This window comes from Tamandua tetradactyla, chromosome 2 (assembly GCF_023851605.1).
Source record: "Tamandua tetradactyla isolate mTamTet1 chromosome 2, mTamTet1.pri, whole genome shotgun sequence".
NCBI classification, from domain to species: domain Eukaryota; kingdom Metazoa; phylum Chordata; class Mammalia; order Pilosa; family Myrmecophagidae; genus Tamandua; species Tamandua tetradactyla.
Window position 1 is genome coordinate 60,794,584 of NC_135328.1, and position 15,562 is coordinate 60,810,145.

General features: G+C 44.7%; 1 protein-coding gene across 1 annotated transcript; it reads left to right on the forward strand.

Moving 5' to 3' along the window:
* The first annotated feature begins 1,880 nt into the window (after positions 1–1,880).
* PIGO (phosphatidylinositol glycan anchor biosynthesis class O) lies at positions 1,881–11,292 on the forward strand. The gene is made up of 11 exons (XM_077147812.1): positions 1,881–1,979; positions 2,742–3,250; positions 3,897–4,040; positions 4,225–4,348; positions 4,648–4,807; positions 4,982–5,161; positions 5,428–6,955; positions 7,487–7,693; positions 7,884–8,113; positions 8,728–8,798; positions 8,948–11,292. Exons 2-11 carry the CDS (start codon positions 2,743–2,745, stop codon positions 9,075–9,077), a joined length of 3,282 nt encoding a protein of 1,093 aa, XP_077003927.1. The 5' UTR covers positions 1,881–1,979; position 2,742; the 3' UTR covers positions 9,078–11,292.
* Positions 11,293–15,562: the final 4,270 nt, after the last annotated feature.

The window sequence follows — 15,562 nt, forward strand, 5'->3', positions numbered from 1 at the left end:
GATAGAGCTCCTCTGCTGCAATGTGGAGAAGGAATTTGAAAAACGATGAGACTGGGAGGACAATGAGAAGGCTGATTTGATCCTGGAGAGAGTGATGAGGGCTGCTGGGCTATGCAAACGGAGATGGAGGGATGATTCTACATATTTCTGAATTAGGATTTATTCACATATCCATTCAATAAGTATTGAACAATAATTATATGCCAGGCTCTGAAGATAGAGTAATGAAGAAAACAAAATTTCCTGCCCTTAGGCTTACATTCTATTTAGCAGGTATTAAATCATAAATAAGAGATATGCTATTTCCGGTACAGATGAGTTGTGCTAGGGAAGAATTTAAAGAAAGGAAGGGAAATGGGGAATTTGTGGTGAGGTTGTGGGGAGTAGTAATTTTAAGTAGAGGGTTTTAGGAAGCTTAAATATGAAGAAAGTAAGGAAGAGATACATTGGCTATCTGGGAGTGATTATCCTCTGACAGGAGATTGCAAATGCGAAGGCCCTGGAACAGAGCTTGCCTGGCTTATAACTAGAAGAGCAAAAGAGCTGCTGGGAGTAGAACAGAATTAAGGAAGCAAAGATAAGGGAAGGGAAGAGCTAGTGTGTAGAAGTAGGGTCATATAGGAACACTGCAGGAATTTAGGCTTTTGCTTTGAGAGGAGAAACCAGTGGAGAGGTTTGTGTTTGTTTTGTTTTGTTTAGTTTTTGGGTGTATGATCCGGGAATCAAACCTGGGTCTCCCACATGGAAGGCGAGCATTCTCCCACTGAACCACCTGTGCAGCCTATTATTTTATTTTTAATGACAGTTTTATTGAGGTGGAATTCATATGCCATACAATTCACCCATTTAAGGTTTAAATTCAGTGGTTTTTAGTTCATTCAGAGTTGTACAACTATCACAATTTTAGAACATTTCATCACCCTCCCCCCCAAAAAAACCAAAGCCAGTAGTGGTCACACACATACCCTGCCCCAAATGCTAGATGGTCACTAATCTACATATCTATAAATTTATACATTTCATTTAAACCATACAATATGAGATCTTTTGTATGGTTTCTGGGTTCATTCAGGCACTTCGTTCCTTTTTATGGCTGTATAATATTCCACTGTAGAAATTTACCACATTTTTAAATTATCCATTAGTGGACATTTGGGTTGTTAACTTTGGGCTATTTTAAATAATGTTACTATGAACATTCATGTACAAGTTTTTGTGTGACCATGTGTTTTCATTTCTCTTGGAGTAGACCTGCAGGGTCATATGGTAACTATATTTAACCTTTTGAAGAACTGCCAGTCATTTTCCACAGCAGCTGCACCACTTTACAGTCCCACCAGCAATGTGTGAGAGTTTGAATTTCTCCACATCCTTGATAATCTTTCTCTCTTTTTTTTTATTATAATTATCCTAGTGGGTGTGAAGTGGTATCTCCAGAATTTCCCTGATGACCAGTGGATGCTGAACTTCTTTTCATGTGTTTATTGGTCATTTGGATAAATGTCTATTCAGATCATTTGCCCATTTTTAATTTGAGTTGTCTTTTTATTATTGAGTTGTAAAATTCAGTGAGAGATCTTTGAGAGCAGGAATATTAAAGACTGACTCTCAGTTGGAGTCAGCTAAGAAAAAAGGGAAAATAGGTACAACATACCCATTTTACAGATGAGCAACCACAAACTGTTGAATAATGCCCAAAGACAGTAAGTGGCTGAAGGAGGATTCAAGGCAAGTTTGCTCCAGAGACCTTGCTCTTAGTCTCAACCCGGAATGGACAGTGGTTGCCTAAATTTTTCTTCTTTCTCCCTTGCCCCAATTCTCCTAAATTACAATCTCCGGCAGCCCTACGCTTCTTGCCGAACTTGCTTGGAGGCGCCGGCAGATGGCGATGAGGCGCCCGGCGGGCGGCTCTCTAGCCCTCCCACATTTGTGGTGCCCGGCCCCAGGCGCTGCTGTCGCGCTTCTCGGCGCCGCTCCAGGTGAGCTAGGGTCTCACGGACCCCCTTCGCGTCTTCCGCACTTTGAAGTGCGGGACGTCGTCCCCGCCAGCCCAGAGACTAGCTCAGGGTGCCCGGGCAGAGGCTGGGCGGCCGCCCGAGAAGCCGGAACTTCCCGGACGCCTGCGTCCCAGCGAGGCGCTGAGGGCTCTAGGCCCGGCGCCCCTGCCCCGCGGCCCCGCGGAAGTCGCGCCTTCGGCCCGCTGGCGACGCTGGCCGTCCGGAAGCCGGGCGTGACTCCTCCCTTGCGTCCCCTCGGTCCCCGCCAGGCGGCGCCGTTAGCCCGGCCCGGGTTCCCCTCAGCTGAGAGCCCTGGTTACCCCAGGGGATTGAGATTGGGTGGAGAGAGGCACAGAAACGGGCTGACGGAAACCAGTCTGTCACTTGTAACACGTCTTCATCGTGGGCTTGAATTTTAGCATTAGGAGCTCTGGAGTACCGGTGCAAATTTCCTGTGCTCTACTCCCAATATCCTGAAGCAGAAGAGCTGGGTGAGGCCTGGAAACTGGCGTTTTTATTAGTCAGTACCAGGAAACGCTAAGTAGTCTGTGGAGTTCAGCTTCAGTCCACTCCCTCTGGTATTCTAGTTGAGAGGAACGTTGCATTGAGTTGGCATTGGGACTGTTTATCTTAGGGAAGGCTTCCAAGAGAAAGAAATCTAGCTGGATTTTGAATTAGGGGGGACCAGAATATCCCCTGGTTCTTTGCCCTCTAGTCATGAATTCCCTCCCCCTTTGCCACCAGGATGCAGAAAGTCTCAGTGCTGCTTTTCCTGGCCTGGGTCTGCTTCCTCTTCTACGCCGGCATTGCCCTCTTCACCAGTGGCTTCCTGCTAACGCGTTTGGAGCTCACCAACTATAGCAGCTGTCACGAACCCCCAGGCCCAGGCCCTCTCCCTTGGGGATACCGAGGGGAGCCTGGAGCCTGTTGGATGACTTCGCGATTCTCCCGGGTTGTGTTGGTGCTGATAGATGCGCTGCGTTTTGACTTCGCCCAGCCCCAGAGCTCACAAATGCCTGGGACACCTGCCTCCCTACCCTTCCTCGGCAAACTCCGCTCCTTGAATAGGATCCTAGAGATTCAGCCTCACCATGCCCGACTCTACCGATCTCAAGTTGACCCCCCTACCACCACCATGCAGCGCCTCAAAGCCCTCACTACCGGCTCACTGCCTACCTTTATTGATGCTGGCAGTAATTTCGCCAGCCATGCCATAGTGGAAGACAATCTCATTAAGCAGCTTATCAGTGCAGGTCAGTCTGGGCCCCTTTGGAGACTTGGGGTACCTTGGCAGATTCCTTTTCTAGTAGTCAGGGAGTTAGGACCTGTGTGCCCAGCTGCATGCTTGACTGTCTTGTAAGGAACAGGGGGAGAAGAAAGAGACCATGACCCTGCATGTAGGGAGCTCAGTTTGGGAGACAAAGTAGAAGGGATCTAGGCCTTTTCCTTGTGGAGCTTTTAATCTGCATGAGGCATTGGTTTTATGCTTAGAGGGCTCCCAGAAAAGGGGCAGGGAAGAGAGGAAGAAGAGATGTGAATGTGGTACGTTTACAGGTATGGAGGAGAGTGCAGAGGAATCCAGGCCCTGTCCACGGGCACTTACTGACTTGGAAAAAGCAGGATATACCCAGGAAAAACAGAGAAAGAAAGTATCCAGGGGTTGAGAATTAGAATATTTTATAGGAGTAAGGAGTGAGAGGTCTGCATGGAGAATGGTTATCAGAGAAGGCTTCCTGAAGGAAAATTTCAGAACGTGAAGGATAAGGTGTTGCTGGGTGGAATTACTGTGACTTAGGGTGCATGGTCAGGATTCATGGTGGGTTGTTAAAGGGCCTGCTCGTCAGTTCTCCCCTGCCCTGACTCCTGTTCAGGCTCTGATCCCCTCTCATGGCCCTACAGGAAGGCGTGTAGTCTTCATGGGAGATGATACCTGGAAAGACCTTTTCCCTGGAGCATTCTCCCAAGCTTTCTTCTTCCCATCCTTCAACGTCAGAGACCTACACACAGTGGACAATGGCATCCTGGAGCACCTCTATCCCACTAGTGAGCTTGGGGCCAGCGGAGCTCTGACTAAGACTAGGGGCTGGGAAGACTCTTTCAGTCCACAAATTCTGACCCTTTTATGAGTGCAAATGCCAGGGCTTTTGTCTCTGGACCTAGTGTCAAATTATAGCTGGGGTTGAGGGTGGGCCTTAGTCCCTTGTGCTCAGTATTCTCCCCTCCACAGTGGACAGTGGTGAATGGGATGTGCTGATTGCTCACTTCCTGGGTGTGGATCACTGTGGCCACAAGCACGGCCCTCACCACCCTGAGATGGCCAAGAAACTTAGCCAAATGGACCAGGTGATCCAGTGAGTTTTGAGTATTGGCTGGGGAATGGGTTTGTGTTTGGGATCCTCAGCATATATGGCCCTGGGAAAAACAGCCCATATTTTGGAGCCACTGTTTCTCCAAGCTGGTTTCTGAAGCTAGGGCTCTCATCACCTTGAGTAACTCAGTGTATGACTTTGGGAAGCAGGGTCATGGCAGAGGGTGTGTCATTTTGCCAAAGGTGTAGGTCCTACTTGTGAAAATCTTGGCTGGGGATGAGTGGGTCCTTGACAAAACTCTTTATCCATCCTCACCTCCTGACATATTTCTTGGCCCCCAGGGGCCTTGTGGAACGTCTAGAGAATGACACACTGTTGGTAGTGGCTGGGGACCACGGAATGACCATGAATGGGGACCATGGAGGGGACAGTGATCTGGAAGTTTCTGCTGCACTCTTTCTGTACAGCTCCACAGCCCTCTTCCCCAGTGTCCCACCAGAGGTGAGGCCTGGGGTTTGCCTTGTCTGGTCTTCTGGTGTTCAGCCCCCATTATGATCACAGCATTGTCATAGACCCCTCTATTCTGGGTCCCCAAATTCATGATCCTAGGCATCCTCTCCTCCTGTTTCTTACCTAGTTACTCAACTACATTTGACCCCTGTCCTTTCCCTCTAGGAGCCAGAGGTGGTTCCACAAGTCAGCCTGGTACCTACTCTGGCCCTGCTGCTGGGCCTACCCATCCCGTTTGGGAACATCGGGGAAGTGATGACTGAGGTGTTTTCAGGGGGTGAGGATTCCCAATTCCACTCCTCTGCTCTGGCCCAAGCCTCAGCTCTCCATCTCAATGCTCAGCAGGTAGGTAAGGGAACCTGGCTTCCAGGTGACAGAGCTAGGGTAGGTGTGTAAGAAGCATAATAACTCCATTGGTCTCTGTCTAGTTTTAATCCCACCTTTCTTAGCCATGTTCCCCTTCCGTCATCCTTTCTCCCCTCCCCACCCCCATCCCACATAGAGTTTGGGTCCCTAATTTCCAAGTATCCCATTTTGTAATATATACCCTTACCTTTGTCCCAACTTCTATCTCTGACCTGTTCCCCCTGACCTCTGACCTTTTCTTCCAGGTGTCCCGATTTCTTCACACCTACTCAGTTGCTACCCAAGACCTCCAAGTTAAGGAGCTTCAACGGCTGCAGAGCCTCTTCTCCAAAGCCTCTGCTGACTACCAGCGACTTCTGCAGAGCCCCCAGAGAGCTGAGGCAACACTGCAGGCTGTGATTGCTGAACTACAGCAGTTCCTACGGGGAGCTCGGGCCATGTGCATCGAGTCCTGGGCTCGTTTCTCTCTGGTCCGCATGGCAGGGGGTGCCACTCTCTTGGCTGCCGCTTGCTTTCTCTGCCTGCTGGCATCTCAGCGGGCAACATCCCCAGGCTTCCCCTTCCGCTCTCTATTTCTGATACCTGTGTCATGGGGTCTGGCTGGGACCATAGTATATGCCGGAATCCTGGCAACTATAGGGCTGAAGTTGGATCCAATAGTTCTAGGGGCTGTGGCTGCAATGGGCTCACTCCTACCTTGTCTATGGAAAGCCTGGGCTAGCTGGGGGGCCAGAAGGCACCTGGCAGCCCTGCTTCCCATTCCTGTGCCTGTCCTACTGCTTCTGCTCATTCGTTTGGCTGCCTTCTTCTCTGATAGCTTTGTTGTAGCTGAGGCCAGGGCCACACCATTCCTTTTAGGCTCACTCATCTTACTCTTGCTTGCCCGGCTTCACTGGGAGGGCCAGCTGCTGCCACCTAAACTGCTTGCAGTACCCCGTCTTGGCTCTTCCACCCCACCTGGCCCCCCTCGGCACAATGGTGCACAGGCCCTGGGGCTTGGAGTCGGGTTGCTTTTATGTACGAGGCTAGCTGGGCTTTTTCATCGCTGCCCTGAAGAGACACCTGCTTGCCGCTCCTCTCCCTGGCTGAGTCCCCTGGCATCCATGATGGGTGGTCGAGCCAAGAATTTGTGGTATGGAGCTTGTGTGGGGGCACTGGTGGCCCTGTTAGCTTTTGTGCGCCTGTGGCTTCGCCGCTATGGTAATCTCAAGAGCCCCGAGCCCCCTGTGCTCTTTGTGCGCTGGGGGCTGCCCCTAATGGCACTGGCCACTGCTGCCTATTGGGCATTGGCATCAGGGGCAGATGAAGCACCCCCACGTCTCCAGGCCCTCGTTGCTGGAGCATCAGTTATGCTGCCTCGGGCTGTGGCAGGGCTGGCCGCTTCTGGGCTGATGCTGCTGCTCTGGAGACCTGTGACAGTGCTGGTAAAGGCTGGGGTGGGTGCCCCAAGGACCAGGACTATCCTCACTCCCTTCTCAGGCGCCCCCACTTCTCAAGCTGACCTGGATTATGTGGTCCCTCAAATCTACCGTCACATGCAGGAAGTGTTCCAGGGACGGCTAGCGAGGACCAAATCTCAGGGTCCCCTGACTGTGGCAGCCTATCAGTTGGGGAGTGTCTACTCAGCTGCTATGGTCACGGCTCTCACCCTGTTGGCCTTCCCACTCCTGCTGTTGCATGCAGAGCGCATCAGCCTCGTGTTCCTGCTTCTGTTTCTGCAGAGCTTCCTTCTCCTGCATCTGCTTGCTGCTGGGATCCCCATCACCACCCCTGGTAAATGCATATCTCAGCCCCTCTTGTTTTCAGAGAGGTGGAGCTCCTCAGTTTTCTCACCTTGACATGGGCTCGTGCCCCACGCAGTAGGGAAGATCTTAATGTCCTATCTCTCACATACTATAGACAGGCTAAATGATCCCTTTCTTGGCTCCCAAGGCCAGCAGGCTTCATAGGGGAAGGGAGACCAAGAGTCCTGCAAGATCACTTATGAAAATGCTGCCTTCCCTTGAGTGCATTTCCTGATATTCCAGTGATAGATATGGTGAATTTTGAGTATGTAATGGCTTAGAGAGCTGTGCATATGAGAGAGAGAGAGAAATTGACCAAATTGAAGTTCAAGCTAGCGAGCTAGGACTTTGTGCCACAGAGGAAATTAGAATAACAGTGTTGACTGTAAGGAGGTTGGGTGGTGGGCATGTGTGAATGTGTAAAGGGTAGCACTCAGAGTAGGAGTATGTGTTCATGGAGCAGTAGGCTATGGATTGGGGAATGGGATGTGAGTACAATAAGGCATATCTCTTCCACTAGGTCCTTTTATTGTGCCATGGCAGGCAGTTTCTGCTTGGGCCCTCCTGGCCACACATAACTTCTACTCCACGGGTCACCAGCCTGTCTTTCCAGCCATCCATTGGCATGCAGCCTTCGTGGGATTCCCAGAGGGTCATGGCTCCTCCACCTGGCTGCCTGCTTTGCTGGTGGGGGCCAACACCTTTGCCTCCCACCTCCTCTTTGCAGGTACCTCCTTCCATTGCTTACTCTGGCTTTGTGGAAGGAAAACACCTGGATTTGAATGGGGATTTGTAGTTGTATAGGATCCTTGACACTCCTTGGCCTAGGCTAATAGGCCTGCTTGAGTGATTGGGGACCAGGGTGGACTTATCCCTGGGTCCTCCACTGACTTTAGCTCTGCTCTTTCCTGAGGCAGTAGGTTGCCCATTGCTCTTGCTCTGGCCCTTCCTGTGTGAGAGTCAGAGGCCTCGGAAGAGGCAGCAGCTCCCAGGGAGTGAAGCTGAGGCCAGAGTCAGGCCTGAGGAGGAGGAGGAGGAGGCGGAGGAGGAACCACTGATGGAGATGCGGCTTCGAGATGCCCCTCACCACTTCAGTGCAGCATTGCTGCAGCTGGGCCTCAAGTACCTCTTTGTCCTTGGTACTCAGGTGGGTACAAAGGAGAGGTTAGGAAGTTGGTGACCTTTTTTATATGTCTGTATCACATTCTCTCTTTCATACTTTGCCAAAATCCTGGGAGGGAGGATTGACTGAGGTACAGATAAGTGCAGTAGTTGCCCAAGGTCACTGGACTCAAATGGCAATATTGAGACTTGAACCTAGGTATCGCAAATCTAGTTCTGGATCATTTCCTCTTTACAACCTAGATCTGGGCCTTGCTGGTTGCACTTAGGGATTACTCCATCAGTGGACAAACTGGAAAAACAAAGGTGATGGCCAGAATTCTTTACCAAGCTATGTCATGGATTTTCTTCCTATTCTCCAGAGGTAGAAGGTGTAACGCTGACATCTTTTTCCACCCTTGGAGTCAGAGTCTGAGTGTTAGCATCACAGATGGATAGTGACTTGCCCAAAGTCACACAGTGAGTCACTGGTTGGGCCAGGACAAGAACTGGGTCTCCTGGTTCCTAGCCCAGGAATTTTTCCACTGACATGTACTCCTTTCTCCCTCCTATTCCTCCCAAGGGCCTATAGCAGGTCTCCCTCTGCCCTGATACCGCCTCTTCTTCTCACGTAACTCAGCCTCTCCTCTCTCCTCTTAGATTCTGGCCTGTGTCTTGGCAGCCTCCATCCTCCGCAGACATCTCATGGTCTGGAAGGTGTTTGCTCCCAAGTGAGTGAATTTTGAGAAGTGGAGGTGGTGGGGAGGAAACATGGATCATAGTGCAAAAACCCAGGGTGGACAAGGTTTTGCCTCTGCAGGGAACAGAAGGCTTTAGACCTACCCTCAGTGCCCCTGAGATTCTCCACCTTTCTTTGTAGGTTCATTTTTGAAGCCATGGGCTTCATTGTGAGCAGCGTGGGACTTCTCCTGGGCATATCTTTGGTGATGCGAGTGGATGGTGCTGTGAGCTCCTGGTTTAGGCAACTAGTTCTGGCACAACAGAGGTAGCCTAGGCTGCAGGAACTGTCTCCTGGACAGTGAAAGAACTGAAGAACAACATCTAGCCTGGGTGCTGGTTGATCTGCAAGAGAGATTCAGCCAGATCTCTTACCACTGTGCAGCCAGGAACTGCTGGCATCTGGGACTTCATTTTTTTAATTCATAATTGCAGTGGGGCTTGGTCCCTGACTACTACCTTTTATACATGGGAGGGGATTGGGGTTGGTCTCTAAAGTGGAATAAAATAATAATGTAAATATGTGTGTCTAAGGTATGGGGGAGAGGCCACTATTTTATTGGGGTTGGGGGAAGGGTCAGTCTCCCCTCCCACCAGGCGCCGATGAGATCAGTCATCCTCTCCAGGCCTGACCATACTTGAGAAACTGGAAAATGTAGTTGTCTGGAGAGTTGCCACCCACCTCTTCCAAATTATTCTTGTTATCCCACCTGACATTTTCTTTTGCCATGTAACACATTTTATAAAGTTCCTATGCTTTGGCTGATAAAGACAAGGGAAGGTCAAAAAGACAAGCCCAGTCATCAAGAGCACACAAACTTGAGGGAAAAAAGACTCACTGAGCGCAAAAAGAATAATAGGGAACATTTCTGTGGGACCAGGTCCCACCTCTAAGTTCTTCCACCTTCACCTCATACTTCTTTGTGGTCCCTTAGCTCTGGTATAAGCCCCTTCTAGAAATATTGGGCTTCACTATCCACTTTCCAGTTAGGATTTTCATTGTTATTCCTTTCACTGTCTGAAACTTAAAAGTGCTGTGTGTCCACTACTGTCCTTTCACTCCAGAACACTCCTCGCCCACCTCTTCTGTGGAGACCTCCCTAATTTCCCAACCTGTTCAGCTTCTTTAGTCATACGTATTTGCTTATCTGATGCAGTGTTCTACCTTGTCGCATTGATTTATTCCTAACTTGACACTAAAACTATGTGAATTGAATTCTCCTCATTGTGTGTCTGCTGTGCCTTCTGTTTACTCCATCACTTCTGTGTGATGTTTGAAAAGCTGGCATGAGACTTGTGGAAATGTCCATGAAAGGAATTCAGAAGAAGCTCTGAGGAGAAGGGTCAGGACTGGAGTTTGAGGTTTGAGTGCCCAGGACAGGCGTTGATGAGGCCACTGAAGGAAAGAACATGTTAGAACTGTGTGTCAGTATGTACTCTATTCTGACCACAGCTAAATCCTCTATATGGTCTTCAGGCCTTGTGCATTTAGCATCTAGATTTCTGAGCACCTACCTTTAATAGGCGAGAGGAAAATGAGAAGCCAGGTAGCAATAGTTGTGAAGTAAAAGTGATCACTGCTCTGTAGCTAAGAGAAGTTCAAATAATCAATGACTAACAGTGCCAAGTACTACCAAGGTCAAGAAGGAAAATGGAAAATGTGTCTCTTGGGTGAACCTGGCAGGGACATGTTTAATAGTGCATGGGGAACAACTCTGCAAGTAAAATCATTACCCTCCCCTCAGTGTGGGACATGACATTCAGGGATGAAAGTCTCCCTGACAATGTGGGATATAACTCCCAAGGATAAGCCTGACCCTGGCACCATGGGATCGACAATGCCTTCCTAACCAAAAAGGAGGAAATAATTGTAACAAATAAGGTGTCAGTAACTGAGAGAGTTCAAAGAGAATTGTGAGGCTACTTTTACGCAAGCTTCAGCTAGATACTACTATTTACCATGGTTTGCTAATCCCCAATCAAAACCATTCCTGCCGGCCCTAAAGAACACCTAAGGCTTTATCTGAGATTCTTGAGAGAATCTGTGCAGTATGATTACTTTCCAGAAACCTACAACTTCCAGATGGGTTCCTAGGCCAGATAAGTCCTGAAACCTGGAGGGGGCAGCCTGTCCAGAACATCAACTAGTGCCATTCCCTATTGCATATTATCGACGGCCCTTTCCAACATGAGAAAGTTAGAATGGGCATAGCCCAAATACCCCTAAAGATTGGAAGAAAGATCAATGAAGAAGGTGGAGTTAGAGTAGATAGGATTTGACAAATGTGTATGACTTCTGAATCATTATGTGATGTTTCTTTTAGTCTTCTGTGTCTTGGAGCAGCCAAAAGGAAAAACCTAAAATTGTGGAACTGTGTAGCCCATACAAACTCTGAAATCTGTTCTATGGCTAATTGTTGCAGTATGCTTTGAAATTTATTGCTTTTTTGTATATATGTAATTTTTTACAATAAAAAATTTTAATAAGAAAGAGGCTTAAAAGACATGTCAACTGTTAATGGGGATTCTGATTCAAAGACACACATGTAAAAAATTATAACATTTTTAAGAATTGGAAATTTAAGTCTACTGGATATGTAATTATATAAGGAATAACTTAATTTTTTGTTGATAAGGTATTATGACTATATTTTACAAGAGTCCTTATTTGTAAGAGATACATCATAAATATTTACAGATAAAATAAAAATAATAATAATTATGGGCAAAGGGGCTAGCCTTTCCAGAACATCAACTAGTTCCATCCCCCTATCCTATATTATTCACAGCCACTTCTAGCTTGAAAAAGTTAGAATGGGAATAGCCTAAATACCCCTTAAGAGTGAGAGAAAGATCAGGGGTGATGGTGGATTTATACAGAGAAGGTTGGATTTAACAAATTACTGTGAGTGCTGAATCATTATACTGAATTTCTTTTAGCCTCCAGTACTTTAGGGCAGCTAGAAATAAAAACCTAAAACTGTGGAATTGTAACCCATACCAAACTCTGAAATTTGTTCTACAACTAATTATTGCAATGTACTTTGAAATGTATTGTTTATATATATATATAAACAATACATATATATATATATATGTATTATATGTTATTTAGAGAGAGGGAGGAGTATAACAGAGAAGATAGGACTTAACAAATGAGTATGACTGTGGAATCATTATATTGATATTTCTGTTGGTCTGCAGTGTCTTGGAGCAGCTAGAAGAAAAAACCAAAAAATTACGGAACTGTAACGCATAACAAACTTTAAAATCTGTTCTATAACTACTTTTAAAATGTACTTAGAAATTTATTGCTATTTATATATTTGTTATTTTTCACAATTTAAAAAAAATGCATGGGCAAGAAGTCAGGCCCCAGCTAGCCTGTAAGGTGAATTAGGAAAAAGCCCCCAATCTATCAGACACACCTCTCAAGAATAGTTTGGTTAGCAGACAGTGCCTTCATGACGAGTGAAAAAGGACACTTTCTCATCCCTAGCACCCATGGGAAGGATTTCAGGCCTCAGTCTACCTTCTTCTTAAGCATTCTGCTTCACCCCTGTTTTTTTCAGTAAGGGCCTCCTTGCTTGGGGCCCAAGGTCCCCCAGCCATTGTCTATTGCCCCCTTTTTTTAAATTTATCTACAAGATTCTTTTAAAGGAAAATATGCTAGCACATTAATTTACATTATTATAACTTTTTTATTTATACAACATACAAGCACATACATATTAATAACTTCTCATTACATCCCTGCCTTACTAGATAACAAAGAGCCCATTCTACATTAACTCATCGTTTCTTGAATAAGAGTTTTATCATGGTGAAATTACATACCATAAAATTCACTCATTGTAAAGTTTACAATTACACAATTATTAGTAAATTTATGGAGTTAAAGCATCACAATTTAGTTTTTTTCTCTAACAACTTTGAGATTTAATTTGCATACCATACAATTCACCCATACAAAGTTCACAGTTCAGTGTTTTTTAGTGTATTCAAAAGTAGTACAAACATAAACCACAATTAATTTTAGAGCATTTTCATCACCCCAAAAAGAAACTTCATATTCTTTAGCTATTACTCTCTGGCACCCACACCCCAACCCTCAGCCCTAGGCAACTACTAATCTATTTTGTCTCTATGATTTGCCTATTCTTGATGTATCCTATAAATAGAACCATATAATTTTTTTGTGTGACTGGCTTTTTTCACTTAGCATAATGTTTTCAAGTTTCATCCATATTGTAGTGTGTATCAGTACTTGGTTTCTTTCTTTAAAAAATTGAGATAAAATTCAAATAACATAAAGTTCACCATTTTAACCATTTTTTAAGTGCACAATTCAGTGGCCTTTAGTACAGTCACAATGTTGTGTAACCATTACTGCTATCTAATTCCAGAACATTTTTATCACCCCAAAAAGAAATCCTGTACTCATTAAGCCGTCATTCTCCATTCTCCCCTCCAAGCAATTCCTGACAACCAACAATTTGCTTTCTATTTCTGTATTTGTCTATTCTGGACATTTCATGTAAATGGGATCATACAATAATATGTAGCCTTTCGTGTTTGGCTTCTTTCACTCAGTATAATGTTTTCAAGATTCGTCTGTTGCAGCATGTATCAATACTTCGTTCCTTTTTATAGCTAAATATATATACATACACATGCCACTTTAAAAAAATCCATTCATCTGTTGATGGACATATGGGTTGTTTCCACCTTTTGGCTATGAACATTTGTGTACAAGTTTTTGCATGAATATATGTTTTCATTCTCAAGTATGTACCTAGCAGTGGAATTGCTGAGTCACATGGTTTAACATTTTGAAGACTGTTTTCCAAATTGGCAGCACTGTTTTATATTCCCACCTGCAATGTATGTGGGTTCCAATTTCTCTACATCCTCACCGACACTTGTCATTTTGTCTTTTTTATTCTAAACATCCTAGCGAATGTGAAGTAGTGTCTTGTGTTTTTTAATTTGCATTTCCCTGATAACTAATGAAGTTGAATATCTCGTCTTATTTGCCACATGTATATCTTCTTTGGAGAAATATCTATTCAGATCCTCTGCCTGGTTTTTTTTTTTTTTGATATTAAGAAATTTGTTATAGGAATTGGCTCACACACTGTAAGGACTGACAAGTCAAAATTACATAGGATAGGCCGCAAGTTGGAAACTCTAATGGTGAAGTTGAGTTCCCAAAGGGAAACTGGCTGGTTGAAGTAGAGAAAAAAAATTCCTCTTTCTGACAGAAATCATGCATAACAATCTGTAAACAAGATCCAACTATTCTCTTTTTTAAAAAACTTTTAAATTGTATAATGTGACACCCTGGACAGGCTGTCACTTCTGCATTTCAGGACTTATCTGGTCCAGGGACCCATCTAGAGATTGTAGGTTTCTGGAAAGCTACCCTAGTCCTTTGCCCATTTTAAAATTTTTATCATTTTTTATTATTGCCTTGTAAGGGTTCTTTTTGTATCCTAGATACAAGTCCTTTATCAGATATAGGATTTGCAAATATTTTCTCCCATTCTGCTTGTAGTCTTTTCACTCTCTTGATGGTATTCATTGAAACGCAACATTTAAAATTTTGAGGACTCAATTTAAAATTTGAGTCCAATTCATCTTTTTTTCTTTTATTTGTGCTTTTGGTGTTGTAAGTAAATCATTGCCAAATTCCATAATTTTGTTTTAGAACATTTCCATCATCCCCCCAAATTCTCTATTTTATTTACAGTCATTCTCCCTTCCCACTCAGGCAATCACTGATCTGTTTTCCATCTTTGTAAATTTGTCTTTTCTGGGTATTTCATATAAATGGAATCTGTATGCAAATATATAGAACCATATAGCATGTGTTCTTTGGTCTGGCTTATTCAACTTAGAATAATTGTTTTTTAGATTCATTCATCTTAGGGCATATATCACTATTTTGGCCCCTAATTTTGCTGAATTGTATTCCATTGTAAGGCTATGACCAGTTGATGGACATTTGGATTATTTCCAGTTTTTAACTATTATGGACATTTTTAGCTACTAGTAAGCATTTGTATACATGCATTTGTGTGGGCTTATGTTTTTATGCCCCTTGGGAATATTCCATGGAGTGGAACTGCTAGGTTGTATGGTAAATCTATGTTTAATTTGTAAGAAATTGCCAAACTGTTTTCCAAAGTGTGCCATTTATATTCCCACCAGCAAATGTATGAATCTCAGTTTCTTCACATACCCAGCAACACGTGGTGTTATCTGTGTTTTTAACTGTAGCCATTCTAAGTGTATATTTGTATAGTGGTATCTCATGATTTCATTTTGCATATCTCTAATGGCAAATGATGTTGGCTGAGCACCTTTTAATGTGCTTCTTAGCCATTTGTATGCCTCTTTTTTGCCAATTTTTAATTGTTTTTATTTCTTTTTATTATTGGGTTTTCAGTTTTTTATATATTGCAGGTATATACCAGGTACATGATTTACAAATAATTTCTCAAAGTTTGTAAATTTTCTTTGAAATTTTTTATTTTGCCTTTGTAGCACTAGAGTTTTACATGTTATTCAAGTCCAATTTATTAACTTTTAAAATTGCTCCTGATTTTAGTGTCATATATAAGAACTTGTTGCCATCCTGGTGTTTATGGCAGCAGTGTTCAAGATTCACAATGGATGGAGGTGGCCTAAGGGTAAGTACCACAGACTGAGGCATGGAACGGGGAACTGTGGTGTTTACATACAACAGACTACT

Bases quoted from the DNA above. Each gene is read 5' to 3' on its own strand.
- PIGO (XM_077147812.1), top strand. From the start codon at position 2,743: ATGCAGAAAGTCTCAGTGCTGCTTTTCCTGGCCTGGGTCTGCTTCCTC. The intron at 4,808-4,981 runs GTGAGGCCTGGG...CTTTCCCTCTAG, and splicing joins TCCCCAGTGTCCCACCAGAG to GAGCCAGAGGTGGTTCCACA. The intron at 7,694-7,883 runs GTACCTCCTTCC...TTCCTGAGGCAG, and splicing joins CTCCCACCTCCTCTTTGCAG to TAGGTTGCCCATTGCTCTTG.